The 27712-nt window shown below is 42.0% G+C and overlaps 1 protein-coding gene across 4 annotated transcripts; it reads right to left on the bottom strand.

Moving 5' to 3' along the window:
* Positions 1-36: 36 nt before the first annotated feature.
* CLCC1 (chloride channel CLIC like 1) lies at positions 37-27411 on the bottom strand. 4 transcript variants are annotated; one of them, XM_080800396.1, is made up of 13 exons: positions 27319-27395; positions 25546-25650; positions 16051-16190; positions 15564-15665; positions 13346-13453; positions 10921-11142; positions 9853-9993; positions 7921-8014; positions 6603-6700; positions 6177-6323; positions 3357-3698; positions 1693-1980; positions 37-357 (listed from the first exon to the last, which is right to left on the bottom strand). In XM_080800396.1, the coding sequence occupies exons 3-12, from the start codon at positions 16177-16179 to the stop codon at positions 1723-1725; spliced, it is 1641 nt and encodes a 546-aa protein (XP_080656522.1). In that variant the 5' UTR covers positions 16180-16190; positions 25546-25650; positions 27319-27395; the 3' UTR covers positions 37-357; positions 1693-1722. The 4 variants fall into 4 exon arrangements, with proteins under 4 accessions (XP_080656522.1, XP_080656521.1, XP_080656523.1 ...); XM_080800395.1 differs by lacking the exon at positions 25546-25650 and having other exon boundaries at positions 27319-27411; XM_080800397.1 differs by lacking the exons at positions 25546-25650; positions 27319-27395 and adding an exon at positions 27244-27310.
* Between the last annotated feature and the right edge of the window lie 301 nt (positions 27412-27712).

Here is a 27712-nt window from a genome sequence, read left to right as displayed (position 1 = left end):
ATATTTGATGAGCAAAGACAGCATACCAAATCACAATAATGTAAAAATAAGTATTTATTTTGCATATACAACAGTTCTTAGACCCTGTAAACATTCAACATTCTCTATTCCATTTAAACACTGCTTTTAAAAAGCTGTCGACCCCATTGCAATTTTCCTAAAAACCTGTTGCTAAAATCCTTGATTCTAATGACAGATATGGGCTGGACAAGAAACAAGTCTATTTCTCCAAGTTATAAACTGGCCTTGATCTGTTCGGTCTGCTTTAGTGTCTTCCCTAAATTGCTGTCATCATTCAACAGCAGTGGTATGTTGCCTCGCTAGCTGTCAAAGTGGACTGCATCCCCAAACGGATATCTGTAATGAAAGAATACAAAGATGAAATTCTACTTAGTTTTTTACAGATCCATTTTTTGATTGATAAAAAGCAGTCAGGGGTTGAAACAGCATTAACTCTACTATCATAATTAAAGGTCTCTCACCTGAGGCATTCACTGCTCTCCAGAATCCAGTCACAGCTCTGACGACAACCACCCTAGGCACGTATTTCCCCCACCCCCAGCACATATTTACCAGTTAGTGTGAACAGGTCTAGCCCTCAGGGAAGACTTAATATGCATCGATGTTCACAAAGCCACTCAGAACTGCAGGCACCCCTGCGTTAGTACACTGTGCTGTGAATTTTTATATAAAATCCTGCTGTGTTTTCTGCAAAGAACTATTACCTTTCTGATGAATTACTCAAGATGTTTGCAATATTAAGCTAGAAAGTAATATTAACAATAAATTTTACATCCTCTTGCTGAGGTAATTTTTTAAAATCTTAACTGACAACGGCATTTTTTTATACTTAACCAGGAACATACAGAAATTATGCTGTTTAGCAAAAACAATGTACCTGACCAAGGTGTAAAGTATGTATTTGGTGGGGAAACAGTAAAGCTATTCTCCAGCTACTGACTATGTAAAACCACAATCACCGATTTAACAAGCTGTGCTAACTAAAGTCTCCTGCCCATCTTCAGTTCTGTCTTAGCTGAGGGTAAAGAGGGGCAGCAAGAAAGCGGGCCCGGTGAGCGCCGGAAGAGTTGAGGGATGGAGGCATCACTCGCAATTATGAAGCCATGGTGAGCTGGGGCAGCCTCCGTAGAGACAAGGGAACACAGGCTCGGTAACTGCATTGAGACAATGAAGTGCATGAAGAGGGTAAAGCTGATGGCAGCGGACTATCCTTACAATGGTTTCTGAGTACCTGCCACTTTCAGAAACATACCGAATCCGTGCACAACTCACAAATCAACTGAAGTAGGTATTACAGGACAGCCACTAAGCAACACACACATTAGCTAGTTGGTGCCTATATATGCGTGTGAACCATAAAACTTATTTTTCATTGTTCCCTGATTCAAACTGGCCTCTTTAATTATTTGAAATCAGTGATGCTTGCCATACATTCATCTATGAGATCCTGTTCCAAAATTAAGACCTCAAAGTCCCGCAGGAAGCACCAACAGGAAAATGAAATTACGCGAAAGATAAAATTACACAGAAATACATGTGTATTCATTAGTTCTGATGGTGAATAAAAATATTAATGTTTAAGTTGGCACCTGTGGAGTAGTAAATGTCAGAATATTTGTAGAGAAGAGCAAACAGTTGTGAAGAGTATACTTTACAAAACCCAATGATGACCTCCGAGTGGTGGGCCGAGTCTGTGCTCCTCTAGCCACGTGGGCCAGTATCCAGATCATTTCCACAGCTGGCTGGGCAGGACGCACTGCCTTCCTCTGGGCTGCCTCTGGCATCAGTCCTGAGCTGGGCCTTTTCCTGTGCAGGTGAACCTTCCACCTTCTCTGATGTGTCTGGGCCAGAGACAGGCCTAGTAGACTGGCTGCTTTCAGTACTGCTTTCTGGCGGTGTGCTTTCTCCCTGGATTCCACTAAATTCTTTGAGCTTTGTATCCAAAACAGGTAATTTATGCTGTAGAGAATGACATTTTAATTGTTTAATTAACGTAATGTGAAGATTCAGTTACCGAACACGCTTAATAAGTTTCTGTATAAATCTGTATCAAACTCCCAACTGTTTCAAATCCCAGCTCCAGTGCTGTGCTGTAATTATGTCAATGTTCGTAATCCTCACAGAACCCTGCAGAGGAGTGGGGGCACTTAGGATAGCCAGGTGGTCTAGTGACCCAGCTTTAGGAGAGCAAGAGGACTCGTGACCAGTACTGCTGACTCCTCTTGCCTGGTGAGAGTAATTCATATTTACTGATCCTATATTCAGTTCCAGGTACTGGGGATACAGCAGGAACAAAAAACCCTTGCCCTCACTGGAACTTAGGTTTAGCTTGGAGAGACAATCAAGCAACAAACTAACAAAGTACCAAGCTGGGGCCAGAGTGCTGTTTAAATTAGGTAGTCTGAAAGGTGATACAGGAGTAAAGGCTTAAAGAAATGAACATTTCAGCATTCTAGACAGGGAGCAGCAAGTAAAAAGGTTCTAGTTCATGGAATTGTGAGGAGGTCCTTGTGGCTGAAGGAGAGCGAGAGTAGAAGAAATCCATGTACTAATGGAGGGGGACTGTGGGCAGATCCAAGAAGCCCTGGCCACTGAGATAACTAGCTTTCCCTTTAAGTGAGATGAACAGTCCCTGGAGGGTTTGGAATGAGTGGCGCACTGCCATTAACTGTTAAAGCTGAAAGGCACATCGGAAAAAATTTTAGATGTATGCAAGTATGTTTCCTCTTACAAGAAACTCCAATGGAAGGGATTCTAATTTTCTAGATTCAACTGTGCTCACAATTGTTTCTCAAAGGTTTACAGTAACAACTTAAGACATCATAAATTCTGCTCTCAAACAGAAATGCAAGTCTCCCTTTAAATGGCCAATAATGTAGAAAAAACACCTCAGCATTCTGCGGGTAGAAAGCAGAGTCTAGCCAATGATACCAAGGATTTGGGAAAGCAGGGTGTGTGACCCCTCCCCGCCCGGTCTCCCACCCAGTTGAGCCTTCAGGACTCTCCTGCAGGATCCCCAGGCCTCCAGGCCTTCAGTGAGGACTTCTCTCTCAGCTCTTCAAAGGGCAGAAATCTCAGTCACGATTAGCTGGTTTCCTATGAATTAGCACCTGTCCTAACTACTGTTTAATAGTATTTAACATAAAAATTAAATCTCTTTTTAGTTCTAAGAAGGCCGAACTTTTGACCAGAAAAGAGAAAGTAAACAATTATATCAATAACGATATAATTAACCGTGGAAGGTAAAAGAGCAGAAACACCTAACCAGAAGCTCCACAGGAAGCACTGAGGTCTAGCATGAAGGGGGATGGCAAAATAAACAATTGCTGACTTACACAGGGTACGGCCTTGGGACGCTCTCTCGCCTCTGCCTGGGGTACATCACATGGCCGGAGCACTTCGGGGCTCTTGTTGCCAGTCCTAGGCCTCAAGTCAACATCTCTCTCTCTCATACCATCTCTTCTACCCTCATATGTTCTGTCATAAGGGCCTTGCTCAAAGGGGCCAAAGTGGCCTCTATAAGGGAAATCTGCATCACCTGCTCCACCATGGGGTCTATAATCAACTTCCTGCAGCCGTCCTCTATCACCTGGCTTAAGGGCCCGGGGTGGTTCTCTCTCAGGACCACCTATATGTCTCAGCATATTAACTGATTTTCCAGCACCATAGCAGAAACTCTAGAAGGAAAAGAAAAAAATACATAGTATTTAATGGCTGACTTACAATGAAATTATTCAGGGTGCTAGCAAAATTACCTAACTTGATTCAAGGGCATTTGGAGACATAAACATGTTTATTTTACCGTTGTTTCATTTGTGATCCCTTGCTTAGATTAATACTAGGCCAAAGTAGCCAATAAAATGTGAGAAATCACTAAGTGTTAAGTAGACATTTCAATCAGCTGAACACATTTTGACTGAATTCTAACAAGGGCAGTTGGCTAAAACCTAGAAATTGAAACTGGAAGGTACTAATTGATAACTGCTCATCAACTATTTTCACACGCACATCATTACATAAACATTCTCATGTATGGTAGCTTTCCTACAAATACAAACGTGGCTTTAGTGACAACTAAAATCCAACAGGCTTTGAGTCCCATTTCATGGGAAAAACTAGGCAGTTCTCAAACTGACCCCTGGGGCGGGGGGTGGGAATCCCTGGGACAGTTTCAGGGACTCTGTGAGGTCAAACTTTCCATACTTCAAAGACCTTAAGTCTTTTTTTACTCTTCCCTTCTGAGTGTATGGTGGAGTCTGCTGGGGCTGGAGAGACTTCCTCACTCTGATGGCTCAACTGTGTGCTTGTATAGACTTACATTTGAAATTTTTCTTAGTTTTAATTCCTAATATGGTAAATATCAATAAATAAAACCCCTATGAACAAGAGCTCTTCGTGGTCCTCAGTTTTTGTTTGTTTCTTGGAGGCTTTTCTTATTTTTTGGGTTTTTTTTTGTGGTTTTTTTTTGTGTGTGTGTGGTCTGCAGTTAAGAAGGAAGGCAAAAGGGTCCTAAAAACAAAAAGTTTGAAAATCACTGTGCTGGAGAAAACTATTTAAGATGAAGCAGTAAGAGATGATGGGTTTTTGCTTATAATACAGCTTCAGAGACTAAATACAAATCGTCCCCCCACTTATGATGATTCAACGTATAATTGTTAGGCTTCACAATGCTAAGAGAGTGATAGTGTGTTCAGTAGAAACTGTACCTTGAATTTAAAATTTGGACCTTTTCCTGTACTAACGATTTGGGGTCCGATCCTCTCTGGTGATGCTGGGCAGGGCAGTTCTTGGTCAGCCACGGGGTCTCAAGGGTGAACAACCCCTACCACACCTCACCCACACAGCCGTTCTGTTTCTCACTTTCAGTATAATATTCAATAAACTATGTGAGATAGCTGACACTTTGTTATAAATTGTTATAAAAATGGGCTTTGTATTAGATTGATTTTGCCCAACTACTCTGAGCATGTTTAAGGTGGGCTGGGCTAAGTTACGATGTCCTGCAAGCTAGGTATAGTAAATCCATTTTCGACTTACAGTACTTTCAACTTACAATGGGTTTATTGGGATGTAATCCTATAAGTCAAGGAAAATCTACACTACTAAACAATTCATGTCACCTAACAAAACCATATCCCTAAACCTGACTCCTGTAATCACAAGTCAAAAAAGCAAACAGGAATAATTTCAAAGTGAATGAAGTGTGATAAATTCTGTATCCTCAGGGAAGACAATCCTTTTAATTATTATTAATTTAAATTGGAAGGTACTAATTGTCTGATAATTACTATGTTGTGTATATTCACACCCATCAGAGAAAGTAAATGCTGAAAATATTTAAAGTTGTAAACTTGAAATAGGCTAATTCCTTTACAAATACAAACCTGGCTTTTACCATGGCACATCTGGGTTCTTTACATTTTATGTGACAACTGCTTTATTAGGATAAGGGCTGAAAATCAACAATAAAAAAGCTAAAAAGACAACAGATGAATAATGAATAATGTTTCCTCTTAATGTCTATTCCTGGATCCCCCAACTTTCTCAGCAACTCACCTTCTCCCACATCCCTACTTAATTCTGTGGAAAAGCCAATGTTCTTCCCCCTCTCAATGCTGCAAAAACCCCAGACTGAAATAAGGCCCCCTTTCTCAAAGAGAACAAAAACAACTGACTGCATGTATATTAATTCACCAAGTTGAAGAACAAATTTAGAAAAATGTTATTATTCTAAGTCACTACCATGACATCTACAATCAAACTTGAGAATCATTTCCTTGCTTAAATATACATGTAAGTAGGGGCGCCTGGGTGGCTCAGTGGGTTAAAGCCTCTGCCTTCGGCTCAGGTCATGATCTCAGGGTCCTGGGATCGAGCCCCGCATCGGGCTCTCTGCTCAGCAGGGAGCCTGCTTCCTCCTCTCTCTCTGCCTGCCTCTCTGCCTACTTGTGATCTCTGTCTGTCAAATAAATAAATAAAATCTTTAAAAAAAAAAAAATATACATGTAAGTAAAAATAAATCTGTACCACTTAAAAATCATCTTTTCATACCATTAAGCCTAATTTAGCCTGATTAACAACAGCAAAAAAGTCAAGTTTTAGAATTGCCTTTTTTCCCCAAGTGCTGTTAACAATCAACCATGCTGTATACTAACCAGGACAGCTAATGCCATAATGATCAGCACTGGAATGTGAAGTAATACTGGAATCTCCTTCATGAACTCTTTAATAAATTCACCAGCTCCCTTCCCAACGTATTTCAACGGCTCTGTGACAAAGTTGGTGAATGTAACTGCCAGTGCCTAAAACAAAAGATAACAGCAACTTAATTTTTCTCTCAAAGGACTGAGCACACAGAATGAGCCAAAATTCACTGTACACTGGGGCCAAAATTACGTTCCTAAGTTAAAATGCTTTCAATGTGAAAATCATTGTGTAATGGAAGTATTTTCTCTAGAACAAGGATTTATTATTAGCAAAATGTTTTTAAAAAAACACTAACAACTTTTAATAAATACAAGAGTTTTTTTTTTTTTTTTTTACTAACTTTGTATAAGTAATTTTACAAATGTATTCTATACCTTTGTTGGCGGGACCAACCAAATAGGGTTGACTAATAAGAGTTCATAGTATTTTTGGCATGGGTCATCCTTATAGGTCCATGAGCTTCGTAACAATTCTATTTAGAGAAACAGACAAAACACTGAGTCATTTAAAAAAAAAAAAGTTGCATTTCATTCCCAAATAAGACAATAATTTGGTTCTGTCCCTGTCCCCACCACCAACCAATTTTAAATGCTGTACAAATGGACTCCTTGTAACATTGACTTAAAAACTTTTCATCTTATGTCCAAAATGTTTATCTTAAAAATCTTTTTAAATCAGACAAGTATTATGTAGATAAAACATTATACTTTATGAAAATTTCTAAAAGGTAGGTATTAAGAACTGTTCTTCACACACACAAATGAATCCAACTAAAACCATGGAAATCTGAGGGCGATCACTGAATTATATGCAAGTTAATATCCTGGCTGTGGTCTCACATTGCTATCTTTGTGTAAGACCTTTACACGGGACGAAAACGGGAAAGGGGCACAATGATTTGTTTTCCTTCTTCCAACGTCCTGTGCATCTAGAATTATCTCAGTAAAATTTCAATTTAAAAAATCCCTTACTTTACAAAATGAAGAATATCAGTTCTCCCAATTTTTCTAAATTTTTAAAATCTAAACCTCCTAGAGGAGGCATTCGATTGTCCCCTGTACCCAGGAAGCAAGGCCAGATTGGTTTAGTTCCCACAACTTCTAAAGAAACGTTAATTCGGACACCCTGTTTTGTACAATCTGCGGAGATTCTGTTCTGGGTCAGTTATTATGGACTTGCATTTATAAAGTGCCTTTGAACACTAAACCATTCCTACTGCTAGATATACAGAACTAAAGGCAGTCAACAGTAGTGAGAATGTATATACAATCTGTAAGGAAAAAGAAAGTTAAACAACTTTCGTTTTAGGAAAAAAAAATGTATAGTAAAGCTACAACATAAGATTTCGTAAGTCAGTATAAGGAGATTATGTCTAAGATGGATATTAATTCACATAAACACTGATTCACTTCTTTAATGCACATGCTGGGCTAGACAGACAAGATGAGCACCGTCTCCACCACAGTCCAATGGAGGAGACAGTAGCAGTATGGGAGCCAGTGAAGACACAGTTCTTATTCTCTCCCCGTGAGGTTACATGAGCCAAGAGTCACGGTCTGAACCCTGACTTTTCGGGCATGTTCTTCTGACACTGAGGACTCAGTCATGGAAACACTCCTTTCAGCATTTTATCATTTCTCTAAGTTATCTCCGTCCCGGAAAAAAATGATGCCCAGTGAACCAATACCTTACCCCAGAGGCTTCCAATCCAGTCCATCTTCTCAGCACACACATTGTTTAACGGCTCCAGCTTGGCAACCTCGGCCTGATGCTGTGCAAACGCGAGCTGACCAACACCAAAAGGGAGCAGTGAGTGGCTGAAGACATGAAGGTTATGTCTACACATCCAAAACCCTGACTTCAAAACGCGTCTTCACCAGATACCAGACTGTTCAGCGTTTTTTAACAGGAAAAAATACATTTTTTTTTTTTTTAAAGATTTTATTTATTTATTTGACAGACAAAGATCACAAGTAGGCAGAGAGGCAGGCAGAGAGGAGGAAGCAGGCTCCCTGCTGAGCAGAGAGCCCGATGTGGGGCTCGATCCCAGGACTCTGGGATCATGACCTGGGCCGAAGGCAGAGGCTTTAACCCACTGAGCCACCCAGGCGCCCCAAGGAAAAAATACATTTTTAAATGGCAGCTCTTTTCCACTCATGGCAAAGCAGTCTTAAAGCAACGAGTGAGGATAAAGAACTACTGTTACAAAGTACTTCTTTGTTAAGTACTTTTGATGAAAAATGCAAACCTTTGTACTTTTTATAAAAAAGATTATTTTAGTTTAAATCTAATTCATACCACACCCAAAAATATAGTTACATATACTAAATGACTACTTCTCATTTTCTTTTATAATTCATGATAAAATGGAGTTTTGTTCTGGGTGGTTTTCAGCACAAGTGGCCTAGATAAAAAGATAACATTTTTTATATATCCAAGCCCTGGTGGAAACTGCCAAGATAACAATATTCAACCAAACTTTTTTCCTTTAATTTGAAAATAATTAATTCTAGAAGCTATAGAACTTAGAGCAAAAAGTTAAGGATTGATTTAATCAGATAACTTCATCAAAAATATTTTGCTACTTGACTCATCCTGCCAGACAGATCTAAAATTGTCCTTCAACGCTATTTCAACAGAACAGTAGTGCTTCATTTGACTCTATATTCACCATGACCCCAATTTTGAAAGAATTAAAATTTTGGAAAAAGACCAGAAAGAAATACCTGCAATTACTGGAGACAATTATCTCTAGGTGACAAAATTATATTTAACTTTTAAAAATCAAATTTCTGGGGTGCCTGGGTGGCTCAGTCGGTTAAGTATCTGCCTTTGGCTCAGGTCATGATCCTGGAGTCCTGGAATCGAGCCCCACATTGGAATCCTTTGCTCAGTGAGGAGTCTGCTCAAGGATTCTCTCTCCCTCTGCCCCACCTCCTGCTCACACCTGCTCATTCATTCTCAGTTTAAAAAAAAAAATCAAGGGGCACCTAGGTGGCTCAGTCATTAATGTCTGCCTTCAACTCAGGTCATGAACCCAGGGTCCTGGGATCGAGCCCCACGTTGGGCTCCCCACTCTGCGGAAACCTGCTTCTCCCTCTCCCACTCCCCCTGCTTGTGTTCCCTCTCTCGCAGTCAAATAAATAAAATCTTAAAAAATATATTTTTTAAATAAAAATATTTTTTTAAAAAATCAAACTTCTCTGTGTAACTTTCTATTTTTTCTAAATCGTCTACCATCAACATACCACTTTCATATTCAGAAAATAACCTAACTTTTAAAAAATAACATTTTGATATCCTTTCCGGCAAAGAATAAAAGGACATACTCTAAACTACCTACACAAAATTCTTAAAAATGCATCTACCTACCTCTATTCTGATTTAGCCACCCAGATGCCACCCGTCAGAAACTGGGTTACGAATCAGGCCTGCACCAAACGGGTCAGGGACCCAGAACACCAGAGACAGGCGAGCAGCTGCCAGCAACCCCCCCACCCACCCCGTCTCCGATCATTGCCTGTACTCCTCAGCAGAGGCAAGGCTATGTACTAAAGGCACTGCGGTCTTCTGTTATTATGAAGTAACAGTGAAAAACATGAAAACGCTCCACCTATTTAATACCTTATATAAATACATCCAATTCCATCCCAAACTGACGAGGAAACTGATGAATAACACACGTCTCAGCTGGGTGTACCAATGCACATACGTCCACAGCTCGGTAGCTACTAATCCCACGATACAGAGCAGACACAGAAGCACCTCGAAAACAGGAAGAAGCAGAGAGCAGGGTTACTGCCAAGCTACCCTCCCTGCTGAAAAATGATAATCACCAGCAAAAACAAAAGAACTGGCCTCAAATATGCAATGTCATCTGTGCCACACTCGGCCGGAGAGGTGGCAACAGACAAGTGTCTTCATCCAGGTTCTTAACGTGATTACAGTAGAGGGGCTTCTTAATTTTTATTTAAATTCAATTAACATACAGTGTATTATTAGTTTCAGAGGTAGAGGTCAGTGATTCATCAGTTGCATAGAACACCCAGTGCTCACTCCATCACATGTCCTCCTTAATGCCCATGACCATGTTACCCCATCCCCACCCCCTCCCCTCCAGCAATCCTGCCTGTTTCCTGGTTGAGGGTCTCTTATGGTTTGTCTCCCTCTCTGATTGTGTCTTTTATTTTATTCCTCTCTTCCCCTATGATCCTGAATTTTGTATCTTAAATTCCATATATCAGCGAGATCATATGATAATTGTCTTTATGACTGGCTTATTATTTCACTTAACAAAACACCCTCTAGTTCCAGCCACATCATTGCAAACGGCAAGACTTCTTTTTTTGATGGCTGAGTAATATTCCATTATATATACCACATCTTCTTTATCCATTCTTCAGCTGATGACATCTGGACTCTTTCCACAGTTCGGTTATTGTGGACATTGCTGCTACAGACATTGGGGTGCAGGTGCCCCTTCAGATCACTACATTTGTATCTTTGGAGTAAACACCCAGTAGTTTGTAGGGTAGCTCTATTTTTCAACTTCTTGAGGAACCTCCACACTGATTCCCAGAGTGGTTGCACCAGCTTACATTCCCACCAACAGTGTAAGAGAGTTCTATGGTGGAGTTTTTAAAGCATTTTTTAAAATGAGCTGTTACTTACGTCCCCCTTGTCCCACCTTACCATCAACACATTATATGGATCCACTCCAAAGGAGTCTTCAAATCGCCACTTCCATGTTTCAAAATCATGAAACTTAAAATTAATTAAAATATCACTTAGTGCATCATCCAAGGCTCCTGGTTTCCAATCCTCTCCACTGAGAAACTTCTGTATTTCTAACAAGGTTTGTCTTTTTAGAATAATCTCAGCATCATAATGCACAGCATCTTTGTTTTCTTCAGGCTGTATTTGCCCAAAAAACAGAAAAGAGAAACACTTCAAGACAAAAGCCGATTTGGAACTAAATATATATGTGGTTTGTATTTCACATGTATAAAATAGGAGTAATATTATCCACCTATTTGTCTCACATAATGACCAGAGAGCGTATATGTGAAAACCATTTCAAAAATTATAAAACTCTATGCAAATAAGATACTTTGCATTTTACCAAAATACAGTAGACTCTTACTATTGGCAACAGTTTGTTCTAGGACGTCACCTCAGACACTAGTTAACAAATACTTGAGCTATGGCTTCTACAGGAAATACAGGTTTGTGTTCCTACCAAGACATTTTCATCAGCCAGTCAATACATAACCCTTTTATGTGTTTCTACTTAAAGATACCTTGTTTAATACTTTTGATTAACACTGAATGCACAGCCAACAGCACTGTAACTCCTGCCCAAAAAAAGCTTATCTAACATGAGTATTTTCCCTGGAAGGCACATCCTAGCCTTCTCGCGGCTCAGAGACACTAGACCACACTATTCCTGGGAGTTAAACACCCAAATAACATCAACAGAAGTGTGAAATATGAAGCACTAAATAAACCATAAAGAAGTACTTGTTTATAGTCTGAGAGTTGAAACAGAAGACAGAACAAAGCCTTGCTCAGTCTCAGCTAGGACTGGACACACCAGGCAACTCGAATGCTTTGCTGCTGTGTGTGTGTCCAAGAGGCGCGCAAATGCTCTGCAAGTACTGACTCTGAGGTTACAAAAGGTTAGCGAGTACACAAATTCACAAATACAGAGTCCACAAATAATGAGCATCAACTCCAAAGTTGATTCATTTACAACTTTCCATTTGCTGACTTTATTTTCAAGTAGCCTAAAATACAATAATACAAATTTTTTTAAAAAGGATCTCAGGGACACCTGGGTGGCTCAGTTGGTTAAGCAGCTGCCTTCGGCTCAGGTCATGATCCCAGCGTCCTGGGATCGAGTCCCACATCGGGCTCCTTGCTCAGCAGGGAGCCTGCTTCTCCCTCTGCCTCTGCCTGCCTCTCTGTCTGCCTGTGCTCACTCTCTCTGACAAGTGAATAAATAAAATCTTTAAAAAAAAAAAAAATAAAAAAAAAATAAAAAAAAAAAAAAAAGGATCTCAAAAAGGGGTGCCTGGGTGGCTCAGTGGGTTAAGGCCTCTGCCTTCAGCTCGGGTCATGGTCTCAGGGTCCTGGGACCCAGCCCCGAAACGGGCTCTCTGCTCAGCAGGGAGCCTGTTTCCTCCCCGCTCTCTCTCTGCCTGCCTCTCTGCCTACTTGTGATCTCTGTCAAGTAAATAAATAGAATCTTTAAAAAAAAACAAAACAAAAAATAGATCTCAAAAAGCAGGCAAATAAATTGGAGTTTCCATGAACAAACATGATATTTATAACTATCTTTATTAACGTGAGTTCAGGTTAGCAATATCACTATGAACATTTTACATTCGTTAACTGTTAAGCAAAATGTTTCTCTTTTACAAGAGTAAATACAGATACTTATATAAAAGCAAATATAAAATCCGGAAAAAAAGTGTCATGTAACAACACAAGTCATCACTAACGTGAAAAAGTAGTCATCCATTACTATCTAAAAAACCTTGAACTAAAAAAGGCAAAACAAAAAAAACCTTGAGCTAAATGCCAATTACCTCCATCATAGGAATTTCTTGGCTCTATCTGTATCCTCATCCCACACACACTTATAAGACTTGAATAAAAGGATACATGTATGAGAACATCTGCTTTTTCACTTCCAAAATAAGATGGGATTATTAAATATTTATCTAACATTCCTTCCCCTTAAGTTTTCTTGATGTTTTGACTCCTCAGAGTGAAAACAAGAACTCTAAAAAAATGGAATCTTAACATTAATTATGGACAATATGCACACGATATGCAATTCTATAAAGGAGCCCTTGCCACAGTAAAAAGCTTCCAGGTGGGGGGAGGAACTACTTAAAACACACTGTTCTTTTTCTTAGCATAGAATTATCTTTTATCATATGAACAAGAAAGTGTGCAAGTGGTCAGCATAGAATTTCCTTGCCAACTCACAAATGTATTAAATTTCCAACTGTTTAGTAAAACTCAAACAGCAAATTTAAGGTACCTCCCCGCATCTGAAATTAATAATTAAAATATCCACCACAGTGATTAGTATCACACCAAAACTCACAAGTCCAAGCTTTCTGGCTTCGATCAAAATCTTATGTAAGTATCTCCTAAAAACAGGATTGCTTTGACTTTCACAGTCTTCCTTCTTCTTCTTCTCACACTCATCGATCTGTAATTACAGAATAAATTCAACATTAGACAGCATCCAAGTTTCATGTAAGGGTCAAGTTTCTAGCCTTTTATTTTTATTTTCTGAGTGTGAACTTTTATTTTCTGAGTGTGAACCACAAGTTGAGTTAGCATTTGAAATGGGCTTCAGATGATGAACATGACAACTGAATGTCACACACAGACTTAGGAGAGAAGGACCCTTGAAAAGTCACATGGCAGTTTCCTCCACATGCAGGCAAGGTTTACAACTTTTTAAAATTTCTCTTTAAGAGAATTTCTGAGAGAGAGAGAGAGAGAGAGCGCGCGCGCAAGTACAAGCAGGAGGTGGGGGGGGGGGGCAAAAGGAGAGGTGAATCTTAAACAGGCTCCACACTCAGCATTGAGCTCCTCATGGGGCTCAATCTCACCACCCTGAGATCATGACCTGAGCCGGAATCAAGAGTCAAATGCTTAACCAACTGAGCCACCCAGAAGCCCCTTTAAGAGAATGTTTTGTGCGGGGTATTTTTTCTTTTTTTTTTTTTTTTTAAGATTTATTTATTTGAGTGAGAGAGAGGGAGCATGAGAGGGGAGAAGGTCAGAGGGAGAAGCAGACTCCCCACGGAGCTGGGAGCCCAATGCAGGACTCGATCCAGGGACTCCAGGATCATGCATGACTTGAGCCGAAGGCAGTTGCCCAATCAACTGAGCCACCCAGGCACCCATTGTTGGTTTTTTTTTCTTTTAAGATTTATTTATTTTGTGGGTGGGCAGAAGGAGAGGGAGTCTCAAGCAGACTTCATATTGAGCAAGGAGCCTGACATAGGGCTAGATCTCACGACCCTGAGATCACAACCTGAGTGGAAATCAATTAACTGCATCACCCAGGCGCCCTGAGAATGTTTTATAAAACAAGGACTTGAGATTCCATTTTATCAATCTTATTTTTACAATGCTAAGCCCAAGATGCAAAGAATGGAGTGAAAAATTTCTGTATTTCCTAGTGTGCAGCCAAACAAGCTCATGATACTACAAAACACAGTTAAACTGAAGCAAAATTTATCCAAGCATTTCTTTGCTAGCACTCAGATGAGACAGCATTCACACCCAATAAGAACCACAGCAGCACTGACAGATCTGGAATTGAGATCTCCATATCTCTGCTCACAAGCTCTCCCAGTCTCTCAAGCTGGAAACCTCCCTCCTCCACTCTATTCCTCTTCCCTCCTCCCTCAGCTACCCAAATTCACCTATTCCACCTTGGAGAAATTCAACACTTTCCTCTTCAACACCTGTCACGGCCTCAGTTGGAGCACTGGGCATTGCTGAACCTCTGCTCCCCTCTCCTTCCGTGAACCCCCTCCACTGGGCCACCAGCTGATGGCCTCCACAGCCAAGAGGCCAGTTCCCACTCCACAACATACACTCAAACCCCTTAACAATCTTGATTTATTTCCTTTCTAATAAACTCCATTTCAGCCACACAAATAAAAATATTGGATAAATGAAGGAATAGCTACCAGATTCTAAATTATAATAATCCCTTATTTTTGCAAGAGTAATTCTTACATTTTATGGGTTGCCTTTGTCATGAGTCTATTATGACCCAGCACTGTGAAAGGTGACAGAAAATCAAAAACAAATAGAACATATTCCTTGTCTCTGGGCACCTAGGTGGCTCAGTCGGTTAAATGTCTGCCTTTGGCTCAGGTCATGATCCAGGGTCCTGGGATGGAGCCCCCGTCAGGCTCCCTGCTCAGTGGGAAGCCTGCTTCTCCCTCTCCTCCCTGCTCATGCTCTCTTCTCACTATTTTTCTCTCTCTCAAATAAATAAAATCTTTAAAAAATATATAAATATATTCCTTGTCCCAAGAAATGTTCTGTCTGGTAAAGAAATAATTATAACATGGTGAGATAAATGTTATTACAAGAAAATAAGAGCACTTAAAAAAAAAAAAAAAAAAGACAAGGCCAGAGTAATGAAAAAGACGACAAGGCTAGAGTAACTAAAGAAAAAATTATATATAAATTGTGCAGTACATACATAGAAACACTATGATGTTAGGAAAGACAGGAAACAGAACAACATACTATAAGCATAAAATTCATGAATTAAAAAAAATTCAAACCTTATGAGTTAAAGAATCAAGTTTGCTATAACATTCCAACAATTCATCAGCATGTGACAAGTCAGGACTGACTTCTTTTCTCTCTGATACACCATATTTTACCTAAAGCAAAAGAGAGATTTTATTTCTTCATAGTTCAGTTATGAAAACCTAAAGTCAGTGAAGACTAAAATCTGACTTCATCATTTTTATGACTTTGTCATATTCTTCATCTGTGTTGAACAACCAAAAGAGAGTCTCAAATTTACTAGCTAAGAACTAAAATCAAGTTAGTTGGCAGCTCGACAGGCTTTACATTCATATTCAACACAGAAATAAGCAGGTGGGGCTGAAATCATCTTAGACTAAGACCCAGGGAGATATTCTACATGGCTGCTAGTTATTGGTACATGACTCTTGACTCTGGAAGCTCTGTGAGTAACAGAAGTAGACTATTTCCATTACAGGACCGGTAAGATCTTACGGACACGCATTTTTTTTTAAATACCTGAGATTTTCTCATTGTTCCCGAAGCAGCATCATAGTTAAGCATGTCTGTGGGGTCAATCCAGTCATCATCATGAGCATAAGCGGTTATTAGCCACAGACACTCACAAAGGAGCAGAGAATACAGCATCCTGCATGAGGCTAAAAAAAAATTTAATAGACATAATGAAATATAATTATTTTTAGAAGAAATGGTTTTGTAATAAAAACTACCTACTTCTAGTGCTAAGGTAAATTTTTCTTTCTGAATAATAACTGAAATAAAAATACTCAGTAAAATGGTATTCACATTTAAACACATACACACCTATCTGCGCTGAGACAAAAAGAAAATAGGAACTTTTCATATGATTCATAATTCCATTCCCTGGTTTATACCCAAGAAATGAAAACACACAGTCACACAAAAACTTGTACGCTAATGTTTACAGCCAACATTATTCACAACAGCCAAAAAGCAGAAATGATTCAAACATCTCTCAACGGACGGGTAACTAAACTGTGGCATTTCGGCAGAATGGGAGACTCCCAGGCATAAAAAGGGATGAAATACTGCCGTGGGCTACAACATGGATGAACCTCGAGAACACTGTGCTGTGGAAGACCACATAGTAGAGGGTCCCACCAATATGAAATGTGCAGAACAGGCAAATCTACATTGACGACGGTAGATTGGCAGGTGCTCAGTCCTGGGCTGGTAGTTAAATGGCACAGGGTTTCTTTTTTTTTTTTTTTTTTTAATTTTATTTATTTATTTGTCAGAGAGAGTGGGAGAGAGAGTGAGCGAGCATAGGCAGAGGCAGAGGGAGAAGCAGGCTCCCCGACAAGCAAGGAGCCCGATGCGGGACTCGATCCCAGGACGCCGGGACCATGACCCGAGCCCAAGGCAGCCCAAGGCAGCCGCCCAACCAACTGAGCCACCCAAGCATCCCGGCACAGGGTTTCTTTTTGAGGTGATGAACAATGATCTAGAACTGTGGTGATGTTTGCGTGTACCTGTGAATATACCAAAAACCACTGAACTGTGCCCTTTAAATGAGTAAATAGTATGTGAATCACAGCTCAGTACAACTGCTTTTTTTTTTTTAAGATGTTATTTATTTATTTGACAGATAGAGATCACAAGTAGGCAGAGAAGCAGGCAGAGAGGCGGGGGGGGGGAGGGGGGGGAGGAAGCAGGCTCCCCGCAGAGCAGAGAGCCCGATGTGGGGCTCGATCCCAGGACCCTGGGATCATGACCTGAGCCGAAGGCAGAGGCTTTAACCCACTGAGCCACCCAGGCGCCCCAGTACAACTGCTTTTAAAAAAGAAGAGGTATTTAACCAAAACCTCTTCACCCCAAATTCTTTTTGTTAACACATGGAAAATAAGAAATGTGTAAGACTAACATTCAAACAAGGTTGACTGGGGGTATCGCTCTTGGCTGTGCATTCGAATCACCTGGAGAGCTTCTAAAAATCTCAATCTTCCAGCCACATTTCAGATCAATCAAATCAGAATCTCCAAGGCTGGGCCCCAGGTGCTGGGATTTTTAAAGCCCCTCAGGTGGCTCCAATACGCAGCAAAGGTAAAAAACCACCCTGCTACGATGTGGACTTTTCCAGGGGGAAGTAACCTCTTACTCCCAGCGGAATTCACCCCAAGGACTCTCCATTTTGCCTGCTCCACCTCTCCACGCCCAATACCTAGCCCAGCAGTTGGTGCATGAGAGGAATTCAACAAATGTTTGTTAAGTAGCAAATGCAAATGGTCAAAGCCACACAGGCAGTCACAGGGTTTTAGAGGTTCAAAGGGTGAAGCAAGCTCATCTGACTGGGGGAAACTGGCACCACTTCATGGAGGAACAGGGGTGGAGATAGCGAAGCGTGGGTAACATGCTAAGAGGGCGAGGTGAGGGAGGCAGAGGAGCGAAGTGAACCCTGGAAACCGTAAACTCAAGGATGGACGTGCTGGGGCCGGGAGATGGTTGGATGACAAGGTAGGCTCGGGCGACAAGGCCCACGGCCAACCTCATCTGCTACCAATAGCTATGAACACATGGGAACCACATCTGGGGAAGAGAAAAGAAAGAGTTAAGTGTACAGAATGAGGGAAAAACTGGACTTGGTATAGTCCTACCTACTTGGTATAGTCCTGTAGTCCTTGGTATAGTCCTGAAACAGCCAAAGGAGGCTGAAGGGCATTCTAAAGATTAGTTCTACAGCCCTCAACCACTGAGTGCCCGTAAGGAAGGGAGAAGATGGCAAGCCTGACCAAGATTTCAAGGCTGACCAACAACAAAAAGGTGTTATCACTAACTTCAAAGAAATTCAGAATGAGAACACGGTGCTGGGGAAAAGCTCAGCATTCATTTGTTCAACACTTACTAAACACCTACTGGATACTGGGCACTATCTTAGGTGACGGGGATACCAGGAACTAGCCCAGGTTGTAAAAAGCTACATGGAGTGGAGGGGCACATGGGGCCCGGGGATGCAGTGGGATAATAAGTTGACAAAAAAAAAAAATATCATTTCAGATAGTGATACATCCTATGAAAAAAATAAAGCAGGATAGTGGCAGGATGGATTAGGCAACGTTGAGTATTTTAGGGAAGGCCTGAGATTAAAGATAGCCAAAATTCCATCAAGTCCCCATCGAGAGATGGAGTTTATTTGCCCTCCTCCTGCATCTGGGCTGACCCTGTGAAATCATGGGTCATGAAAGGAGGAAAACCTGAAATAAAACTGTAAGGGCCTATTCAGCCACAGCGGCCCCACCCCGGTTGAACTGCCATTTTGTTGTTTATGCAGTAAAACTTAAATTGACCCTGCCCCACTCAGGGGAACTTACTTAAAAGCAAGTCCGGGATACCAGTCCCAGGTACAAGGTCCAAATACCAGGGTGGGTCAAGTCAAGTGGAGATAACGCTCAAATACAAGGGTGGGTCCGGTCAGGCGGAGACATTCAATCAGTGGGGGCCCATACTGTCTCCCAGCTACCAAGGAGAATGGGCCCCGCCCTTGGGGTGCGTTTTGGGCGCCCATTCTGACTAAGGTGATAGGCTAGTTCAAATAGCTACTATGGGGTGAACTGTAGTTCAATTGGCCACCCGTGTGTGACCTAACATGACTGCAGCTTTCTCCATGTATTGCAATCTCATTGGCCACCTGTGTGTGGCCAGGCTCAACAACATGGCCTTTGCTCTATAAAAGTTAGTCTGTGAGGCAGGGAGGGGTTGCCCTCTCTGTAAGGGGCGGCCCCGACCAGTCTGTTTGATGGTCGGTTTGATTCTTGATGCTTGGCGCAAAATAAAGCTTTGCTTGACCTTCGCTTTGTATTAGTCTAAAAATTTTAGACTATAACGGGGGTCCTTTAATAATGGGCCCTTTAATCACGGACCCATTATTGGGGGACCCAACATTGGGGACCCACCAAAACAAAAGCATTTCTCTGGGGTTTAGAATTATAATTCGGGAAGCAACCCAAATTGTGGCCCACTGCAGGGAGAAAGTTAGGGTTTTTTATAAGAAAAAGGAGGAAGGGGAGGCGCCTGGGTGGCTCAGTGAGTTAAAGCCTCTGCCTTCAGCTCGGGTCATGATCCCAGAGTCCTGGGATTGAGCCCCACATCGGGTTCTCTGCTTGGCAGGGAGCCTGCTTCCTCCTCTCTCTCTCTCTGCCTGCCTCTCTGCCTACTTGTGATCTCTATCTGTCAAATAAATAAATAAAATCTTTAAAAAAAGAAAAAAAGGAAGAAGTATAAGATACCTTACGTCAGCTGTCTACCAAGAATTATAACTGGAAGATATTACAATTTATAATTCATTGTTTTCTAGATATGTTAGTTGCTAGGGAAGTCCCTTTTTCAGAGTGTCCAATTTTTGTTAAAAAAATACAGACACATCGTCAAGGTGCTCAGTCATATGCCCTTGCCCAGTTCAACAATGGAATACAATTCCTGTTCCAAAAACATGATGAAGCTTCTGTCACAATCTTCCTACGAGTATAGGTTTTACATAGGTTCACAATATTTAGCCAAAATATTGTGGTAGAAATGATGTTGTTTTGGTTCTAGGTGGGGCTTTGGCATATATGAGGTTTAGCTGCTTCTACATCACTTTCGAACGCCTGCTTTTTTATCTCTGCCTCCATGCCGTGAAAAGGCCTGGCTACATGGAGAGGCCATGTGCAGAGGGCACACTTAGCTTCCAGCTGGCAGCCAACACCAATGGCCATCCATGTGAATGAGCCATCATGTTGGTCCCAGTCCAGTCCCATGGCTGGACAGACTTAGGACCCATCCAACATGACGTGGAATAAAAGAACTATGTGGATGAGTCCAGTCAAGGCCCATAAGCCCACTGAATCATGAAAAATAATAAAATCGTTGTTGAAAGCCTCTAAACTTTGAGGTGGTTTTTCACACAGCTGCAGATGACAACATTTAAGCAGACAAATAAGCAGCAGCTACCTTAGGAAGACTTGGCAAAAGAACATCCAGAGTGTAGATGCAGCAAGCATAAAGATCAGAGCAGGAAGAAAATCTGAAGCATTCAAAGAACAGCAGAAAAGTCAAGATGACGTAGTAACTCCATGCTCAAAGCACTCCCAGGGCTCCTACATTGGGTCAAAATGAAGTAACAGGGGCCAGGTGTACCCTCCTGCCTGAACAACCAAAACCTTTGCACAAAGTCTACGAAACAAGTTTTCAAGACACTGGACACCAGGCAAACAAGCATAATGGTCTTTGAAAAATGGGAAACAAACACAGACAGCCTTTCCATTGTCCCAGTTTACTGCCTTAACAGTTTCCAGGCTACTGCACAGGAAGAGAGACCTCGGGCAGAGCCCAGAAAGCCACTGTGGAAACAGCTGAGAATCTGAGGGGACTGAGGCAAGAGAAAGGTGCCAAGAGAACTCCAGACAAATGAAGACATTTGACCCCAGTTCCTTCAAATACCCTAGGAATTTCCTGAGTGACAGCAGTGTCTCCTGCAATGAGGTGACACTGATGTGACTTTGCTGGACCCCAAGGAAGCTTCAGGTGGGGGATGGTCATCAGAAAGACCAGGCACGCGATTAGAGTGTTGGAACTTTCTTGGAACTTTCAACTATCCAACCTCAGGGGAAGGAAGGAAAGTGGTCACTAAGTTCAATCATGCAGCCAATGATTTAATCAGTCATGCCCACATACTGAAACCCCAATAAAAACTCTGTGTTTCTCTGAGGCTCAGAGGAGCTGGTTGGTGACACACGATGTGCCAGGAAAGTGACATGCCTGGATTCCATGAAGAGAGGACACAGAAACTCGACATCCTCCCCCACAGACTTTGTCCTGTGTGTCTCTTCATTTGGTTGATCCCAATCTATATCCTTTCCAATAAAACTGTTCAGGGAGTTCTTCCAGTAAGTCATTCTAGTGAATTATCCAACCTGACAGGGTTGTGGGATCCCCCTAATCTATAGCCAGTAGGTCACAAGTGCAGGAGGCCCCTAAGATGTGTGTCTGTCATGGAGGCAGTCTTGTATAGGACTGTGTCCTTAAACTTGTGAGGGTCTGTACTACCTTGGGTACACAGTGTCAGAACTGAACTGTAGGACATCCAGTCTGCGTCAGAGAACTGGTCTGAGAACAGTGCCCCTTGAGCCTTTAGCAAGGTGCAGATCAGTGCATACACAGCAGGAAACTACCTCAGGCCTGAAAAAGAACCCCTAAAAGGATTCAATCAAAAATAAACAGGAGTAAAAAATAATAAATTAGGACACAAACTTGAAGATAAAAACCAAAAGTTAATTCTTTGAAATGACTAAAAAAAAATTGGTAAACACATGGTAAAATTAAGAAGAAAAAGAGAAGGCCCCCAAAATTAAGAGTGAAACAGGATAAATTATTCATGACTAAAACACTAAGCAAACCGGGAATAAAGGAAAACTTTGCCAGATAGAATACTACAGGCAAACACTATACCTGATGGTGAATAGTGAAATCTTTCCCTCTGAGATCAAGAATGAGGTGAGGGAAAAAGCTCTGGAAGGTTTCTGGGATACCGACAGTGTTCTATTTCTTAATCTAGAAGGTAGACACAAAGACGTGCTTTTTTAATAATTTGCTAAGATGAACATTTATATTTTATACACTTTTCTGTATATATGTTATATTTCACATTTTACAAAAGGGTTTCTTTTTTAAATCGGAAAGACTAATTGAGATACTGTTATGGTCTGAAGTGTATTCCTCCAGAATCCACATGTTGAAGTCCTAAACTCCAGTTCCCCAGCATATGATTGTACTTAGAGACAGTGTCTCTAAAGAGGTAATTAAGTTATAATGAGGTCATCAGCATGGGCCCTAATCCAATATGACTGCTGTCCTTATAAGAAGAAATTTGGACACAGGGCAGAGGAAAGATGATGTGAAGACAAAGGGAGAAGACAGCCTTCTACAAGCTGAGAGAGGCCTCAGAAGAAACCAACTCTGCTGACACTTTCATCTTGGATTTCCAGCCTCCAGAATCTTTTCCCTCCAGAATCTCAAACAACAGAAATAAATTTCTGTTGTTTAAGACATCAGTCTATGGCATTTTGTTATGGCAGCCATAGCAAACTTACAGATTTCTTCAGACATAAGACGACTAAGAAAGTCTCCATCCCACAGACTCTTGACATATTAAAGAAGTTTAAACTCAACAAGAAAAGGTGTGAATAAAAGATACAATTATGAGCAAAGGAAATGGTCAAGTATATTGACAAATGAAGTCAATTACTTACAATAAAAAAAAAACCCCAAACCCCAGAACCTTTACTGTTTAAAAATGTAAAACCAGGTAAATAACCCAGAAAGCAACTGGAAAGCTGGCAAACAAGACTCTCCACAGCCTGACATAGGCAAGAGGCAACAGTGAAGCAGACCCACCCCCTCCCATTGCTCTTGGTAAGATGCCATTTCAAAGCAGTGCCACAAGGCTGACAGTGTGCAAGCAGCCCAGACAAGGGCCAGCACCACTCCAAAGCGAATCCTGCTCCAGGGAGGGGAAAATAACCACACACACCAGTCTGACTGCGACCCCAGCAGCTGGTCTGGGGGCAGGCAGCTGGTCTAACTGCAGGCCCCGCCCACCAACAAAAGCTTCTCAGGGCACAATGCGGGGAAATCACCCTGCAGTTTGGTGCTACTTTATCTCTGGCAAACACCTGGTCCTACTCAACTCCACTCCAAGGCAGCCCTGGACCAGCCCACTAACAACACAGGCACCAGACTCTACCCACAACAGGCAAAGAGCCATCACAGACTGGACTGAAGGCAAACACAGCTCTGCCATGATGGCAGGACACCCCTATAACAACACATATAAGAGACACCCCTGAAGCACTATTTTCTGGTGAAAAGGAGACACTGCACTGCAGGACCTCTTCTTCATAAAGCCACTACTTCTATTGCAGGAGACATAGCTAACTCTCCTAACACGAAGAAACAGACACAGTAATAGATAAAACGAAGAGACAGAGGAGTATGTCCCAAATGAAAGAGCAGAACAAAATCACACCAAAAGGTCTATGTAAAGTGGAGATAAGAAATACATCTGACAGAGAATTTAAAGTAATACTCATAAAGATACTCACTGAACTTGAGAAAAGAGTGCAGGACCTCCATGAGACCCTCCACCAAGAGATAGGGTATGTAAAAAAGAACATATTAGAGCTACTGGAGTCACTAAGTGGAAATAAAAGTAGACCACCTGGAATAAATACCAAAGAAGAAGAAGTAGAAGAACAGACCAGCAACCTGAAGGACAGAGTAATAGGAAGTAATCAAGCTTGAGCAGATGAGAGGGGAAAGAAATACACAAAATGAGAACAGACCCAGGGAACTCAGTGACGCTGACAAGCATAACAGTCGCATAATAGGGATTCCAGAAGGTGAAGAGCAAGAAAAGGGGGCAGAAGATTTGTCTGAAGAAATAATAGCTAAAAACTTCCTGAATCTGGGGAAGGAAGGAGAAATCCAGACCTAGAAGGCACAGAGAGCCCCCAACAAAACCAACCTGAAGAGGTCTGCACCAAGACACAAAGTAAGTAAGATGACCAAAAGCAGTGATAAAGAGAGAATTTTAAAAAGCAGCAAGAGAAAGGAAAGCAGTGACATACAAGGGAAACCCCAGATGGCTATCGGTGGGTTTTTCACCAGAAACTCTGCACGCCAGAAGGGAGCAGCATGATAAATTCCAACTGCTAAAAGGAAAAAATCTACAGCTAAGAATACTCTATCTAGCGTGGCTTTCATTTAGAATAGAAGAGACAGAGTTTCCCAGAAAACAGAAATTAAAAGCAAAAGTAGCCATGTCCTTGTCAAACATGCCATCAGCCCAAATTCACAGTCCAACCGAGTCAGCATGCATGGCCTGCCACCTGCTCAATGCCAAGTCAACATGCCTTCAGCTCAGACTGCCAAGGGCTCAAACTGGCACTCTTCCCCTCAAATTCCAGACCCTGTGCTCAAGTTTGTGCACAAAAGTTGGTATAATTGTAACAGCAGAATGAAGCAACCCAAACAGTGATACTAATTCCGTGGAATATATAATGGATAAAAGGAGTGAGCTAGGCTGAGAATATCTCCAACCAGCACATCAAAGAATAATACATACAGCATGATTCTGGTTACTAAAAGAAATAAACCCGGGAAAAATAAAACAAGATGAAATCAGAGAGCAAGACAAACCATAAGAGACTCTTAAGCACAGGAAACAAACTGAGGGTTGCTGGAGGGGAGGAGGGTGGTTCGGGGGTGGGGAAAGAGAATTAGATGATGGGGATGTGGGAATGGGGTAACTGAATGACAAGCATTAAGGGGGACACTTGATGGAATGAGCTCTGGGTGTTCTATGCAACTGATGAATCACTCAACTCTACCTCTGAAAATAGTAATACACTATATGTTAGCTAATTGAATTTAAGTTAAAAAAAAAAAAAAAGGAACCCCACCCCCCAAAAAAAGTAAAACCAAAATACTAAGCAATAATAACGGTGGGAAAAGTATCCTAGGATCCCTGTTGAGCTCTAGAGAGAGAAATACTGGATGACTGAATATTGGGGGGGGGGGTGGAGTTCAACTAAGGAATAAAGCCTTGAGAAGACTCAAACCCAAGAGAAGCCAGTTAAGACTAATGAGAGCAGAACAAAAGGTAAAAAATGCAGTGTAGAGAAACCAAGAGGTGCTTTATTTGAAAGAGGCATTAGTCAACAACAGTTTAGAGAAGCTGAAAAAAATTAAGTCTGGTGCGGGGCGAGGGGGGGGGCATTGGATAGCTTAATTTTAAGCAGTGAAGAACTAAGTTGGTAAAGGGAGCCTCTGAACTGAGCAGAAGCTCGGAGAAGATGGCAGGGTATGAAATCAAGGCTACAGAAAAGGCTTTCCAGAGGCAACAAGGTTTTACATTCCTTCAAAACAGAAATGAGTAAGGAGGGTTGGAAAGAAAGGTTCTAAAGCAAAAAGAAGAGAAGCTGGCAGAGTTCACCTTACCACCCAGTATCAAGAAGATGGTGAAATGGTCCACTGGAAAGCCAGGAGTGTCACTGTGTGTCAGGAAGTTGCCACGTAGGAATGGAGATCTGGGAAAACAGTTCCCTAGGGAGCATTATACAAAGGGAGATGAATCAAAAACTTTTCAAGCAGCTGAGTTTTGACTATGACTTTCACAGTCATGTTATTAGGCTCGCTACTTTCTCCAATAATGATCAGCAGAAGCAAAACTTATCCAGGACTAGGAGTTGAAGAAATGATGGAAGGTGAGAAGGTGAGGCAGAAGTGGAACAGCTTCAAATTCAAGTCCTCCTGCCAAAATCCCTTGGTCACTGATTAAAGGCTGGAACTCTGTTAGAATTCTTACAGCTTATCTCACACTTCCTCCAAATAAAACTGCATCTAAACCTGCCAGGAATCTTGTTAAAAAACAGCTTCTGCTTAAGAATGACGTGGGCCTGAGATTCTGCATTTCTAACAGCTCCTGGTGATGGCAGAGATGTTGGCCCACAGACCATATTCTGAAAGTGTTTAGGAAAAGTAACCACCCTGTATTGGTTGGGATAAGGACGGCATCTGTGACTCTACTACTTGGCAGTTAGTAATAAGATCTCTCTTCTAGTTCTTACTTTTTAATCACCTTTCTCATGCTTCAGGCTTTGACACTAATATCAAAAATAGGGGGGTGGGAGGGATGGGGAGGCTAGGTGATGGACACTGGGGAGGGTGACTGCTGTGAATTGTGTAAGACTGATAAATCACAGACCTGTACCCCTGAAACAAATAATACATTATATGTTAATGTGTGTGTGTTTGTAGTGTATGTATGTGTTAGTAGTGTTTGATTACTATGTGCCAAACACTGTTACATACATTCATTCATTTAATTCTCCAAAAACTCTTGGCACTAGTACAGTTATCTTCATTTTACAGATTAGGAAAACAAGTAAATTGAGTGGAGAGCTACCAAGAAAGATCTCCAAGCAAACTCTCAGCTGAGTGGAAACAAGCACAGAGAAAGTATCTGATTTCGATGAATTACACGTGAAAGAGAAAGACAAGACTAATGAGTCAAATTCTACGTTAACCCAGAAGTTGCATGGCACAACAGTCAGGAGTTCGCAATTTAGTCCGTTTCCCTGTGAGTAGTTTGCGGGAGCCGGAGCTCTGACACTTGAGAATGGCCACCTCTAACAATTTCCCAGATGAGGACGATGACGCTAAACTGGGGATCACACTTTCATGGCCACTGCCAGGGAGAAAATACTTACTGTTTTTCACCACCCACTCATAAATCTGAATCTCTAACTTTTTACATTCGTATCAGATTTGGAGTTTAAAAAAAAAAAAATTCACTCCAGCCAACCGAGCTATTCCGCTGACGCCGTTTGCTCAAATTCTGCGTAAAGTTTTCCGAGATAACCAAAGCCCACACAATTCAACGTTCGCTCGGGTCTGGCTTTGCACTTGCTTGTCCCTCTCCCCAGGCCGCTCTTTGAACCGTGTAACGCGCGACAGCAGCCCAGCTGCACCCGAAGATAAGGCGGCCAGTCGCCCGCTCATCCCGGCACCCGCAGCGCCGCTAAGTCGCCCCGCAGCCCCCCGAGAGCGCGACCCCAGCCCCGGGCAGCGCCCGCGGCCTCCGCGGCGCCCGCGCCGCCGTCCGCCCAACCCGCCGGGGCCGAACCCGCAACGCACCCGCCGCACAGACACCCGACCGCGCCGACTCTCGGCCCAGTACTCCGCCTCCGTCTGGGAAAGACAGACACCTACCCCGCCGGCTGGAAAAGATGGCGAGCGCCTGCAGGGGCCGTCGAGCGCTTCTGCGGACGCGGGGCGTCTCGCGGGTCTTCATCGACTCGCTCGGCGTGCAGCTGGGCGTCCTTCCCGGGCCCGCGGCTGATTGGCCCGCCGAGGGGGCGGGGCCGGACTCTGCGGTCTTGCTTTAGGCCACGGCTGAAATCTTACATGGAAGCCTAGTATATACAGAGCGTGTTTTCTTAGTATTGATTTATTTTGTAAGCCCGAATGTGTAACCTTTGCATCAGTTATTTAAAGTAGGGTATAATGAACAACAAAGTCAGTCGTACCTGGGGGAGGTGGGGGAAGAGCAGCCCTCTGGTTTAGTTGGAAAATAATAATTTCGTTTTGCTTTTGCCTTTAACTG

This window comes from Martes martes (assembly GCF_963455335.1).
Source record: "Martes martes genome assembly, chromosome: 4".
NCBI classification, from domain to species: Eukaryota; Metazoa; Chordata; class Mammalia; order Carnivora; family Mustelidae; genus Martes; species Martes martes.
The sequence above is the reverse complement of the archived record's forward strand: the minus strand, read 5'-3'. Positions and strand labels throughout refer to the sequence as shown.